Here is a 13,450-nt window from a genome sequence, read left to right as displayed (position 1 = left end):
AGGATGGACATGAATTGTTAAGTACTTTGACATTAAAAATATGCATGTTATTGATCAATAAAAGGGGTGGCAGGCAGCTGTTCTTTTAACTGTTCAGCTCTGTAAAGTAACTGGTGACCTATAAATATTTAGTGCTTCTAAACCACGTGTTAATAATGAATCCATGCTTCTCTTTCCCACAGGAAAGCATACCTATCTGAAAATGCACTTAGATTTCTGCCTAGCTTTTCTCAAAACTCAAAACTAAGCACATGCTAGGGCATTATCTTGTGCTGGCATGGACCAAGTATCCGCTTAAGTGATTTCCTGAATTAGAAACAAAGAAGTCTGTAAAGAAAGTGGAAAAAGGAAACAAAAAGATTGATTTATTTAATATCATATATATCTGAAATAAAAGGAAGCCTAGAAAACACAACTGTTGCTCCCACAAGGCATAAACAGTTAAAAAAGTAGTAGAAGTACCAGCTCCATCAGGGAAGCCCTTTCAAGCTTCACAAAGCACAAAATACCCTCAGCTGATGAGCTCTGCTGATCTACTGTGCATATTTCTAAGAAGTTTTGTACTGGTTTATCTTAAAATGCCAAAATAACACAACATATTTTAAATTATTTTTTGATACTCTCTCTTTCACGGTACCATGTCCCAAACACCTTCACATTAGATATCTTCAACACTTGTAATACACAGCTTGTTTCATATGGAAGTTGGAATGCAGGACAGCAGAATGTGATTCACTGTTGCTACTAAGTGCTCCTGAAGACTAATGTCTTTAGTCAAATCAACAATAATGCTAAGATGAAGTCAAGGCTTAAAGCCTTCCCTTATCTTGGCAGTCAGCAGGAACAGTCAGACATCCCCTGCCTATTTGTGTCCCAATCACTATTATTAAGCCATATTTTAGTACGATATGTTTTGCAGTGTATCTATAAGTGTAAATCTGACTTTCATCTTGACAGTGAAGGAATAAATCATACTAGAAAGAGCACCAGCTCTATGATTAATATTTTCTATGTCATAAATTGCCGAAAGAGAGGGAACCCAGGGAAGCACAGGAGATGCTCTTGAGGAGAGAAGTCGCAAAAAGACAATTGCTCAAACTGTGTCTATGGAACTTGGCAAGGAAGATAAAGCCACCTTCTGGATTGTTTACAGCTGTCTGGGGAGTGTCTCAGGGAGTTCTGATGTTCACATGCCAAAGGCCATCTGCATTTTTGTGGGTTACCTTTTGGTTTTCTGTGTCTCTGTATGTTAGCCCAAAGTAGTCTTTTTCCAAAAGGTTCAGATGCTCGCACACTTTGTCAAATAGCACTTGACCTCTGGAACGTTTCTGTGGGAAATAACAGAAAACAAACAAAAAGATGCTTAAGTTTGCAAAATTCTAAAAGAACACCTTTTAAAATAAGTTTTAAACACTTTTTAAAATAAGTTTGCAAAATATTAAAATAACATCTTTTCTGTCAAACCAGTAACCTCAAAATGATTCAAATCAATGCATCCATCTTTCCAACCTATTGACCTGGAGCTTCATAACAATCTGCTGAGTGGGGCAAATCCTCTTTTCCTAAAACCTCAAGTCTTCTTGCAGAGTTAGAAATAAGTCATATATGTCATATTTCAACTTCCAGTAGGAAAATCTCTTCTGTCTTTCAGAAACTCCAGCTTCAAGAGCATGATGAGGTCACACCTTTGCAAACGGAAGCAATTCTTTGTGTGCAAATAGCAAATACAGTACAAACAAATAGCAGTACAAAATATTCCTGGTCATGGACTATCAGAGTTGTGACTGGCGGGGCAATCCACTGGAGGAAAAACCAAACACGGACATACTTTTTGCTTTGGTAACAGTGTGGACTGATTTCAGGACCCATTTTTTTCATCACACAGGGAAACGTGATTATGCCATCTATGGAAATCATGAGAAGAGCCTGGTATCTGACTGGGAATGCAGCTGGGTAAAAAACAGCTTTCCAGTGCCCCAGTAACCTTCTTTACTGCTGGCATGTCAGATAAGAAGGCCTCTCACTGTCAACATCTAGAGCCCTTAGCAGAAGCTTCATAGTATCTATCATACTGGGCAGTAAAAATTCAGGTCATGCTGTTTCTCAGCGTTGTATGTGAAATTGAGAAAATAACCCTCCAGAAAACCAAACAGACAGAAACATCCTCTTTATAACCTACACATGCCAACTTTGATATGCATTAACTACGGTAAACAATTCAAAATTATTTGGGCCATATTTATTGCTGTGTTTCCTCACTGCCTGCTTCCCAAAGTGCAACTCAGCTAAAGGAAAAATCTCTCCACTTTATTCTGACCACACACGTACATAAATATTTTAGTTGATGTCACCACAGCATTTTCTTTATCTGTAGGTGGCTAGAAGCAGACTGGAAACACACTACTTGCTTAAAAGGCAATGCAGGCAGTTGACAAAAAAGAGGAGATAATGCCACCTCCAAATTTACATGCATCTGCCGATAGAGCTGCACCCGGACTGCACTTCCAGCCCAGCAGCCTTGGCTGGGAGAGGGAAGCTCAAAATCCAAGCTGACACAGCTATGCCAACAAACCCATGGAGCCCAATGCTGGCCTCAAACTATTTTAGAAATCCTAAGCAAGCCAAGAGAAAAAAAAGGAAAGAACTGAAGGTTGCTGCCTAACATCCAGTGAAAACATCACAAGAGATGATGAAGGGAGTTGTGCAGCGTAATCTAATTTGTGTTAAATTTGGTATTTTTACTGGCATTTACTGGTATATTGGAAAGGGCGCTGGAAAACATCCTTTACATTTTATCAATGGAGAAACTGAAGCATGGCCTAAAAAATGTTCTCCAGCCGAGGAAGGAAAACCAGGCCCAGAAGTGCATTACAAGTGTATTCCTGTAACTTCATTTACTGTGCCTTCCAGCATTATTTGAGCAAACAGCTCTCGGGCCTTGTTCTGTGTGTCACATGCTTTCCACGCTGTAAGTAGGAAGCGCAAATATGCCCCAGCTCCTTTATAGTGTCAAAACAAATGTTTAGTTAATTCTTCACGCCCTGAACTTGAAAGTAGGTAACGAGAGGTTGCTGGTTTTATACTTGGTGCTCTCTGTAGAGAAAGAGGCAGACAAAAAAGATCTTAATACTAGTGTGTGGAGAGGAAGCAACTCAGAAACTTCAAGCCAAAATGCTCACATTTCTGCTGTAAGCAAGCAATGTTGCATTTGACAAATTTCTTGCTCTTCTACTTGTTAACAAATTAAGTAGTTATACCGAATTGGGAAAAACAAGCAGGTTAGCTCTAGAGGACACCAGCTCTGAAAAACACTGGTCTGCACCAGTGTACCATTTACATGTATTCGAATTGTGGCACTTCAGTGCTCACTTAATTTTAAGAGTCACTCAAGGCCAGCACAGGAGCTGTTTTATGTGGCTGATCCATAGCTACAGAGATCTACACAGACGTCTGCTTTGAGAAATAGTAGCTAGCAGCTGCAAGGTATGATGTTTTAACAGGGAATTACAGGAAACAGTTGCGCAGGACTGTGCTGTAATAAAAACCAAATGCCCAGGACACCCCCAGTGCTCAGTATTTCTTGTTTGGCTACACACGGCAAGTGAGAGTATCTAGAGCAATCTGGGACAATTTTCTTGGCAATCTAACCTCCTCTTCCTCCTCCTGTGTGAAGATGCCCAAGTTGTACATAAGTCATTTTCCACAAAAGTCCTGCTGCATCAGGATGGGGGATAACCCTGCTGGTGGTGCAAGAGGACATGAGAAATCAAAATGTAACTAACGACCCCTCCTGGCCAGTGTCTTCTCTTCACAATCACAGGGTAAGAACTGGTGATAGTTGAGGGAAAGCATGACCAAGATCACTTCTCCTCCTACAGAAAGAGCCATTAGTGTCCAAACACTCACATTGAGTGTTGGGTGAGCCTCACATCATAGTCTCACCACTGCCCCTCACCCTGCCTGTTCCCAGGTCAGAGATGACCTGTGGGAGAAGGATTTGAGGGCTCTGATCATCTGGGGAGTTGGAGCAGCCTTAAATGGAGTCACCCCTGCTGTTCTCCTAATGCAAGAGAAATCCTCATGCCCCTGCACATAGGCAGCAGTGCCACTTTGTACCCATGTGTTTGTTGTGAGCAGGCACACTGTTTCTAAAGCACATTGCACAGAAACAAAGTGAAGGGAAGCTGTTGCATAAATTCATGGGAAATTAGGAGATTCAATTGGAAATATATAATTAAAACAATTGAACGGCCTGTTTTGCCCTTGTTATTTGTTTTTATTTTACTGCATGCCCAAATAACCCTGCCATGAAAGGCAAGGATATCATTGCTTTGGCAGGGAGAGAATGGGAGGGGAAGAGAAAGGTCAAGCTACAAAATCATACAGCTTCTCAATCCATCCCAAACCTTCCTCTTTCATTTTGTTGGAGTGACAAGTCTAAGACGATGAAAGATTGACAGTCTGCTGGTTACTGTGGATCACAACTTAATGCCAAAAATGCCAATCAATTTCCAGCAGTCCAAAAATGTGGATCAAAAAATAAATAAAAAAGAAGACTTTGTGCTATAAAGTACTGACTTTGTAAACGAAAAAAAATTTCTGAAAGGTAAATCTGGCAAGAGCATCCACTAGAAATATCGTTAGATATTTTTCAGGCATGAATGGGATGAAAGGAAACGTGCAGATGTGAAAAAAGGCACTTTGCTTAAGCTCTGGGAAATCAAGTAAACAGAAGGGATACAAGACACAGATTAAACAGTATAAATGAACACAAAGGTCTGGGAGCAAAAACGTTATGTTTTTTCACAGCCTCATCCCTGCAGGTCTATAAAGGCCATGGCTCTCTCTTGAAGCTGGAATGGGAATAAACAGCCTCCTGGTGAAGTTCCCAGTGAAAGGAGCCAGCAGCAGCAAACTTGGCAAGACAGTGCCTGCCAGAAATTCTCACACATAAGGAGAAGCAGACTCTCTTCTCACCAGCTTCTCCTCAGTTTTGATGCTAAGTTGCTCCTTCCTTGGGATGCTGAAGGTCACAAAAGGCTCTCTTGTCCCCTAACGGGCTTCTGCACCATGCTCAAATCTTCCCACATCATCTTCTTCAGCCCACATTCCTCCACCATACCCCCATCACCTCACAAGATCACCAGACCAATATTGTGTGAACAGAGTACAGAGTGAAGAACTCAAAAATTCAAGAACTTCCACCTTTGCTCTGCCTGGATAACAACACTATTATCAAGTCAATAACAACATTATTATCAAGTCTCATTGGCAAAAATTTAGATACAAAATTCAGCATTTCTTAATGCAGAACAATAATAAAAAAGTTTTCCTTTATTATGATTAAACTCATGAGCTGCAAAGTACTTATAATAAGCAAATATTATCAAAATGACAAAATGCAAGTTTTTGTTAACACTTCAGCCACAAACTATGTGCTGTATGGTAATCACAGAACTGCTGATGGCTGAGGCTGGAGGGCACTTCTGGAGATTGCCTAGTCCATCCTCCCTTCTCCAGAAGCACCACCTAAAGCAGATTGGTCAGGATCGTGCCCACTTGGGTTTGAATACCTCCATGGATGGAGACTGCACAGTCTGCGGGGCTCACCCTCATAGTGATTTTTTTTTCTTCTGTTTAAATGGAAATTCCTGTCTTTCAATTTGTGCCCTTTGTCTCCTGTTGTAGCAAATGTGTACCCCCAGTAACATTCTGGCTCTGTCTTCCTCACTCCTCCCATCAGATATTGATACACATTACTAAGATCCCCCTGAGCCTTCTCTTCTCCAGGCTGAACAGTTCCAGCTCTCAGCCTTTCCTCATAAAAGACATACTCCAGGGCCTTCCTCATATCTGTGCCCTTTGCTGAACTCTGCCCAGTATGCTCGTTTTTGTACTGGGAAACCCAGAATCAGACTCAGCACTTTGAGACTGAGAAAAGGGAACGGATAATCTCCCTCGGCCTGCTGGTAACACTGCCCAGGATGGCACTGACCTTCTGTGCTGCCAGGGAACATCACTGACTTCTGTTCACCTTTTTGCCCATCAGGACTCTTGAGTAATAAAACCCCTGTATTGTGCCAACCCAGCGACCAAACCCATATGTTATTGTACTGTGTTAAGCCACGAGGAAAATTACATCGAAAATGAGCAACCAACAACTTAATACAAAGGTATGATGCCAACTTCCTTGTCCTACAGGTGGTAGTAAGACTCCAGAAAAATTCCTTTGGGAGTCAGTAAAATATAAGGAAGACATCAGGAAGATTTAAAATGTTATGTGTTGGATCGTGTGTCCCAGGCTGGAAGCCAGTTGTGCCAGAGGAAAATTTATGAGGATTCAGATCCGCCACCTCCAATAGACAAATTTTATTTCTATGAAGGGCAGTAGGCTTAGCTGCCCCATGCCAGGAGGCACCACCTCTCCAAAAGGTCTTCAAGCTGCTGTGGCTCCTGGTTTGGCAAACCTGCCCTGTCCCTGAAACACAATCATTTGCAGTCTTCCTGCAGGCCATTTTGGCACCCACCCTGAGAACGCAGCCTGAGGCTCTTCTGTTGCCCCTCACCCTGAATGACCCACTTTCACATGTTGGGTAACCTCCAACCTACAGAACCAGCCATCTTTCCTAGCTCTATGCCAGCTAGAGCTGTCCATGCTGAGGACCTGTCAGTACTCAGGCTTCTTTCAGACAGAACCCAGCCCTCTGCCTGACAGATTTCTCACTGGAGGGGCGGCGCCATTCTGGGACTGGCAGCTCAGCATGGCTAAGGAGCCTCTGTTCTCAGAGGGTTTCAAGGCATTGGCCAGGCAATGCCACAGCTGGCCTGACCACACCTGCTCCCTGGCCTGGCCACTGCCCTGCTCACATCAGGGGCCTCTCCAGCCCCTCTGAACCAGCACAGCCATGATACTGGGATACCTGTGCACCTCCCCAGGGGCCAAGGGGTTCAGCGTCTGATTACAGCACAGAATGTTGGTCTACTCTCAAAGCTCTATTTTTGCTCACTAGCAGATTACCCTCCTCTCACTGAGAGGGAAACAGGATGAGGAGCTGATGAGCAGCAAGCAGCCCTCTCTGCTTCCTAGAAATGAAAACCATTGCAGCCTCCAAAGTGACGCACTTTGGGGCGGTTCTGCTTTGGCTTTCAATGCTGCAGTCTCATGTGGGTGCAGAACGCTGAGTAAGGGCTGCTTGCAGCATGGAATCAATTACAAGGGATCACATTCAGACCAAATTTTGCAGTGCTAGGGAAAACACAAAGTGAGAACAGAGTTCTTCAGCCAGACATCTATAACAGGATTCATTCTTGCCACCAATAACCATCAACTCCACTGCACAGTAACCACAAGGTCAGGACAGCCTGATGAACTGAAACTCCACTTCCCTTTCTGACCAGTCAAGGAGCACAGCAGGATGAAAATGTATCACAGCTGCGGACCTGGAATTTAAAAGGGATGAGTTTGCATGTAACTTTCTGCACAAATACATATGCAAATGACCTTGCTGCTTTCCTGGGAAAAGCTGCCAAGCTGCCAGTGAGCAATGTCACACTAGCTCCAGCCTGGCATCCAACTCCATACAATTACTGTAATAACTCTAGTTAGGCAGGATTGCTGGAATAAGGACAAACAGATCAGTATCATGAAATCCCAGTACGAATAATTGGACTCGAAGTGATGTTGAGGTTATCTGGTTCACATTCCTAATTAGCATTTGCACTTTCCAATGGATCTCAACAATGCACTGTATAAATGTGTGGGCTGGCTCTAGCCTAGCATGCTGTAATGTATTTTGGCATGTGGCTGTACTAACCTCTTCCTTTTCCCCTCTTCCTTATGGTGGGAAAGAATTAGCTATTTTTTTTTCCCTTTCCAATGTTTCAAATTTTTTTTGATGAAGAAGATTCCAATTGTGTGCAGAACACTGATTTTAGTTCATTTTCCTGTTACAATTTAAATTACTTTTTGCAATTTAATTTGGTTGATACTTTCATTTTCTACACTGCATGGGCTGCATGGTAGTCTCCTATGTGCAAATACAAGCAAAACAACATATACTAAAATGTATATGGCAACAAATAAGAAGCATAAACAAGGGAAGCTTCTCCATCCCCAAGTTGCAGCTTCTGCAATTATTCTTGCAACACAAACAAGTGAAAATGATTAACTGGTTGTCAGGAATACTTTGTACTCACCACAGAGAGCACTCTCTTAACAAAATTCCCCCAGCTGAGTCTCTGAGTCGCTGAATTCCAGCCTCCTGACAACACAATTTCTCATTCTTTCCGCATGAACTACCCCATTAATACAAAATATATGCCAAATCCCAGAAAAAAACCCCAATAATTCTGCAAATACTCATTACTTGCAAGCTAAAGTGACCAAGCCTGCGATATCACTTTTGTATGGAGAATCCCATTTCTGAGGGAGGGATATGAACATCACACATATGAAAAAAATTAATATGCATAGGCAAGTATGTATATAATTTGATGCATACAATACATGGATACAAACAGATGTGAATTTGTAAGTGGATGTTCATTGTAGTTCCAAATGTAGAGAAGCTTGTGGCCACACCATGTTGCTTCTCCATCTACAGAAAGTCAATCAGAGATTCTAAACTCACACAGTTCTGGTAAGGAGCACATTTTTATCTGTGAATGAAATAATAATCAACATACCATGACATTTCCCATGCTCTTCCTGAAAAGAGTTTGAGCTGTTCAAGAACCAAAGAGCTGAACTGAGAAATTCTAGGAGCTGATCATTGCACTTTAGGCCAGAAAATCTCCAAACATGGAAGACATGTTTTTTGAACATGTCTTGATTGAAGCCAGCAGAAAGAAATCGCTATTTTTCTCAAGGAAGATAAGTGGAAAAAGTCATTCCAAGAAATTTTAACTCCATTTAACTTCTACATATTTGTAATTTGCATTTTCAAAGGATTTACTCTTTCCCTGTTTATACTTCTCTGCATTTTCTCTCCACAGGGAAAAGAAGATGAAGCAGAAAGGTGACAGGAGTGAAAACAACCCCTGAATTTCTTCAAATCTCTCATTTCTTAACTGAAGTTCACAGCAGGAAGCTAAGTAAGGAGAATCCAGAAAGAAAAACAGGATAGAGAATCTTTACTGGAGTCTTAACTGGCTGAAAATCAGTAAATTTTCCTCTGGTTTACTGAAGTAAATATCACATGTGTAATGTGTAGGATAAAAGCATCTGGGAGCATGACATGACTTAACCACTGGAATTTAGTCTCTAAATCCCCTGCTGTGCTTGCTGAAAATGGCACTGGCAGCTCCAGAAGCATCAATACCAGTTAATTCATCTGAAAGTTCAATGTGTTGCGAGTCATGTTCTAGGCGTTCCACAAAACATTTTCAAGTCTTTTCTCCTAGGGAAAAAAACCTTTGCCAAAGTTATCAGTGCAACACTGTATGCCAAAGGTAGGCTATACATCGACAAAGCAAACAAGAAATGCCCTACTCCCCTCTTCCACACAGCCCTTTAAAATAAAGGAAATTAACTCATATTGACTTTTTATTCCAACTACTTGGTTTCTTGCAGAAAAAAATCTGCATATGCAAACCATTATAAACCAATGGCCTGGGTTGGAAGTCCCCTCAAAGATCGTCTAGTTCCACCCCCCTGCCATAAGCAGGGACACCTTCCACTAAACCAGATTGCTCAAAGTCCCACTCAGCCTGGCCTTGAACACTTCCAGGGATGGGGCATCCACACCTACTCTGGGCAACCAGTGTCTCAGCACCCTCACAGTAATGGAAATTCCCAACATCCAATATTTAGATTGGATGTTGGGAATTTCCTCCCACCATCCAATCTAAATATTCCTTCTTTTAGTTTAAAACAGTTCCCCTTTGTCTTATCACTATCTGTCTGAGTAAAATGTCTTTTTCCCTCTTTTCTGTAAGCCCCCTTTAACTCCAGGAAGGCCACAATAATTTCCCTGGATTCTTTTCCAGGCCAAACAACACCAACCCTCTCAGTCCTGTCTTTACAGGAGAGGCACTCCAGCCCTCTGAGAATCTTTGTTGCCCTCCCCTGGATGAGGAGGAGACATAAATGTTCAAAATATAACACACAGTCATTAATCATAAATGTTCATAAATGCATCCCTAGATGGACAGAACCCTCTCATCCAGTTTGTAAGCAGCTGGTCACCAAGTGTAGGAGATATTGAACAAGAGATTTTTTCCAGCCTTTTAGGATGCAAAGGGAAAAAAGAGACACACTCCAAGAAAAGAAAATGTTCAAAGCAAAATACATTAATTTTTTGGTTCTCAAAAGTTTTCCATACTTCAGTGGTAAAATGTATTTGGAAATGTCCCAAGTCAAAACTCCAGATAATATCTACTTAATAAAATATTTAGCCAAAAGTGGGGGGAACTAAGAATTAGGCAATTTCAAAAAGATTTTTCTGAATAAAAGCTATATTAAAAAGACTTTTTTCCCCATTATGAAGCTACTTCATGTACAGAAATGCTTTTCCTGAAAGCTGCATATCAATGTAAGCTCTCCAACTGTTCTATTTCTTTATTAACTTCTTTATGTGTGAGCCTTCATAAAACATCCCAGTAGGTGACTGATATAGAGTAATAGTTTGAAATAAAACCTGCAATAATATTTTGCATATCTGCCTCTGCCTTTTAATTTAGAACACTATCTTATTCTGCCTTGCACATATAAGTGATGGCACATAAGGAAACAGAGTGGATGAGAAGGTATTTTAACATACAGTGATGATTGATCACTGTCTTTTTTCCCCCATGATGGCAGTACTATAATTCAGCATCTTGTTGATATTTATTGTAATACACCATATTGAAATGTATTAGCATTCCTGAAAATAACCTTCTCTGTCGACTGCTAACCAAGCATTTAGATCAACAGATAAATATGTAACACTGCCTGTGCTACCGTTAGATACCTGCAGCAAATGTCAATGACATTGTATAATATGACATAGTTTTTATCAGGGGCAACCTTCTTTAATGCCATTTGAGCTGGCAATCCTAAACAGCCAGCACTAATCTAAAAAACCCCAGAGGACTGCTAAATCCCAGTAAGAAGATTGGTGACCTAGTCCCGATTCTGGCATCAAACCAAATTAGGGTTTTTGCCTTCTACCTCAGCAGCAGAGATCACACCAGCACTGGCACCACACAGTCTCTAAGTGTACTGATGGGTGCTCCACACAGTTCGCATCCTTGGGAAAACAGTGAGCACTCCTTTCACAACAATGCAACCGTGCTGGGGGCACTCGATAAAAAATAAACAGTCTGGAGCATGTTTTTGGATGTGGAAGTGTGAGAGCCACGTCTGCACGTGCACAATGGCTACAGAAATACCTGTCAAATGTGATGATTATCAAATGCATCCCAAGTGCATCAACAGACTGCATACTGTATAAACTGAGGTCTGCTACCAGCTTATGAGCACTAGCCTCTGATAAAATGAATATAAAAACAGTGGACACAATTTCTCAATTAGAAGTTCTGTTCTCAGCACATTTATTAGCTTTACACATTTGCTAAATCATGACATAAAATAATAAACAGTATTCCATTTATGAAGGCCTTTCAGCAGAGAAAGTAACCCCCTCACTCAGCTTTCTTAAGAGCACGGATTGTTTGGGCTAGGATTTTAGCTAGACATGCAGCTGATCCATTGGCTTAATGCCTCCTGATTGCCCTACAGCCTCCTGCAAGACACTCTGCAGTAACTCAGGCAGGTCCCTTGGGATTCAACCAGCAGCTGAAGCTTTCCAGCCGTGGCTATAAATATTTTCCTTATTCTACCTATACTTGGATAAACTCAGCAAACACTCATCTCTCCTCATCACACGTGCTAACTAACTGTGCACAAGCCTAGTACCTACATATCAAGGGGAACCAATCACTACCTGAGATATAAATAGTCCTTGGCATATATTGACAAAAAAACCCCCCATAAACAGTTTGTTTATTTTCAGCTGAAAAAGCTCTACTGTCAACATAGTCCGATTTACACAGTAATCTTGCCATATGAATTTAAAAGCCACAGAGCTCTCTCTGACCTACATTGCCAGCCTGGAGTGAAAAAAAAAAAATACACTGCAGAGAAAGATGCTCTTGAGGCAGAAGAGGGAGCAGGATGATCAGGCTTTTAGATTTGGGGTACCTTAGATGGTATTGCACCATCAATGCTGGGGTTTTCATGAAAACTAACAAATCCTGTTCTCAAGCTACATCCAAGATTTATCCACTTCAGATCACAACCATTTCTGCCAGAGTGAGATAAACCATGAGAGACAGACCTTGCTGCCTATCAACACTTTGCTTTGCAAGCAGATACTTCACCACCCAGTCCTGTCTATGATATTCTGTTCACTGTATCAACAGACAAGGATGAGAAAATACAAAAGCAGAGCAGTGTTGCATGCAGCTCAGCTGGAAAAAAAATAATCACCCGTATGAGGCATTAAGATTTTCTTTGACATGGTAATATATTTAGAGGATGATAATAAAGTGAAGATTTACTTAGTTTGGGTCTGGAAACGGCAACTCTAAGTGTAAACGGGGGATAGCACCTATAAATTGGAGCAACTAGAGTTGATGAATTTAGACAGCTCAGTTGGGACTGGAACAAGCAGCAGGCACTTCATTGACAAGGAAACAGAGCAGGAAACATGACAAAATGCAGGGAGGCTTGGCAGGAGCGTGACTGGGCAGTGACATGAAAATCAGCAACTTCTGTGTTGGTTGGGCATGAGGTAGAGGAATGTACACATTGTACAGAAACAGTAGAAGGCTTTGAGTGTCCATTTGGAAAAGGGAAAAGACAAAGCCTGTCATCCACTCTTTTTGATTTATATTCCAGCAGTCATTAAAAAATACACACAGAGGTTGGGTGCTGGCTGCACAAGGCACTCCAGGAAGAAGCTGAAGGCTCTCTGGGGCCAAGACCAGCCCAGGCAATAAGCCTGGAGAAGACAAACACGAAGGGACTGATGCAGTCTTACCCTGGCGAGGCCATCAGCAAGGATGGTGCCAAGGACAGGACCCCTGGAGCCAACAGACATCTCTCAGTCTGGAGTGAAAGGCAGGTGGAAGATCATCCTCTCCTGGGCTCTTGCAAACAGATTAACCAGCAAGGAACCTTGCAGTACCTCAGTTTGAGTGTACATGATCAAACCTAGTTTTCAAAAACTTTGCCAGATGGCGAACAAGCTCCAGTTGCCTGGCTCGTGTCCAGCTGGTTCCCCAAGGGGAGGGAACCAGAGGCACTATTTCAATAGAAAGTTTTCAGCTAGCCATCTATTCCCAAAATATATGCAGTTTCAGAGCAGCTGAAAGTATTTGTCAATGTAGGTGGACTGCTCACAATAGTTTTCAATGTTATGAAAAATGGCTGGCACCTCCAAGGTATCAAAATGAGTATTTTTGC

General features: G+C 41.7%; 1 protein-coding gene across 19 annotated transcripts in view; it reads right to left on the bottom strand.

The window, feature by feature from the left end:
* Positions 1–13,450, bottom strand: part of EPB41L3 (erythrocyte membrane protein band 4.1 like 3) — a 95,398-nt gene that overhangs the window by 38,886 nt on the left and 43,062 nt on the right. For all 19 annotated transcript variants that reach the window (XM_058032607.1, XM_058032668.1, XM_058032638.1 and 16 more), the window contains exon 4: positions 1,224–1,328. In XM_058032607.1, the coding sequence (XP_057888590.1) occupies positions 1,224–1,328 (105 nt within the window). The remainder of the gene's footprint in view (positions 1–1,223; positions 1,329–13,450) is intronic.

This window comes from Melospiza georgiana, chromosome 1, assembly GCF_028018845.1.
Source record: "Melospiza georgiana isolate bMelGeo1 chromosome 1, bMelGeo1.pri, whole genome shotgun sequence".
In the NCBI taxonomy this organism is placed as follows: domain Eukaryota; kingdom Metazoa; phylum Chordata; class Aves; order Passeriformes; family Passerellidae; genus Melospiza; species Melospiza georgiana.
Note: the sequence above shows the minus strand (reverse complement) of the source record. Positions and strands in the feature narration are given on the sequence as shown.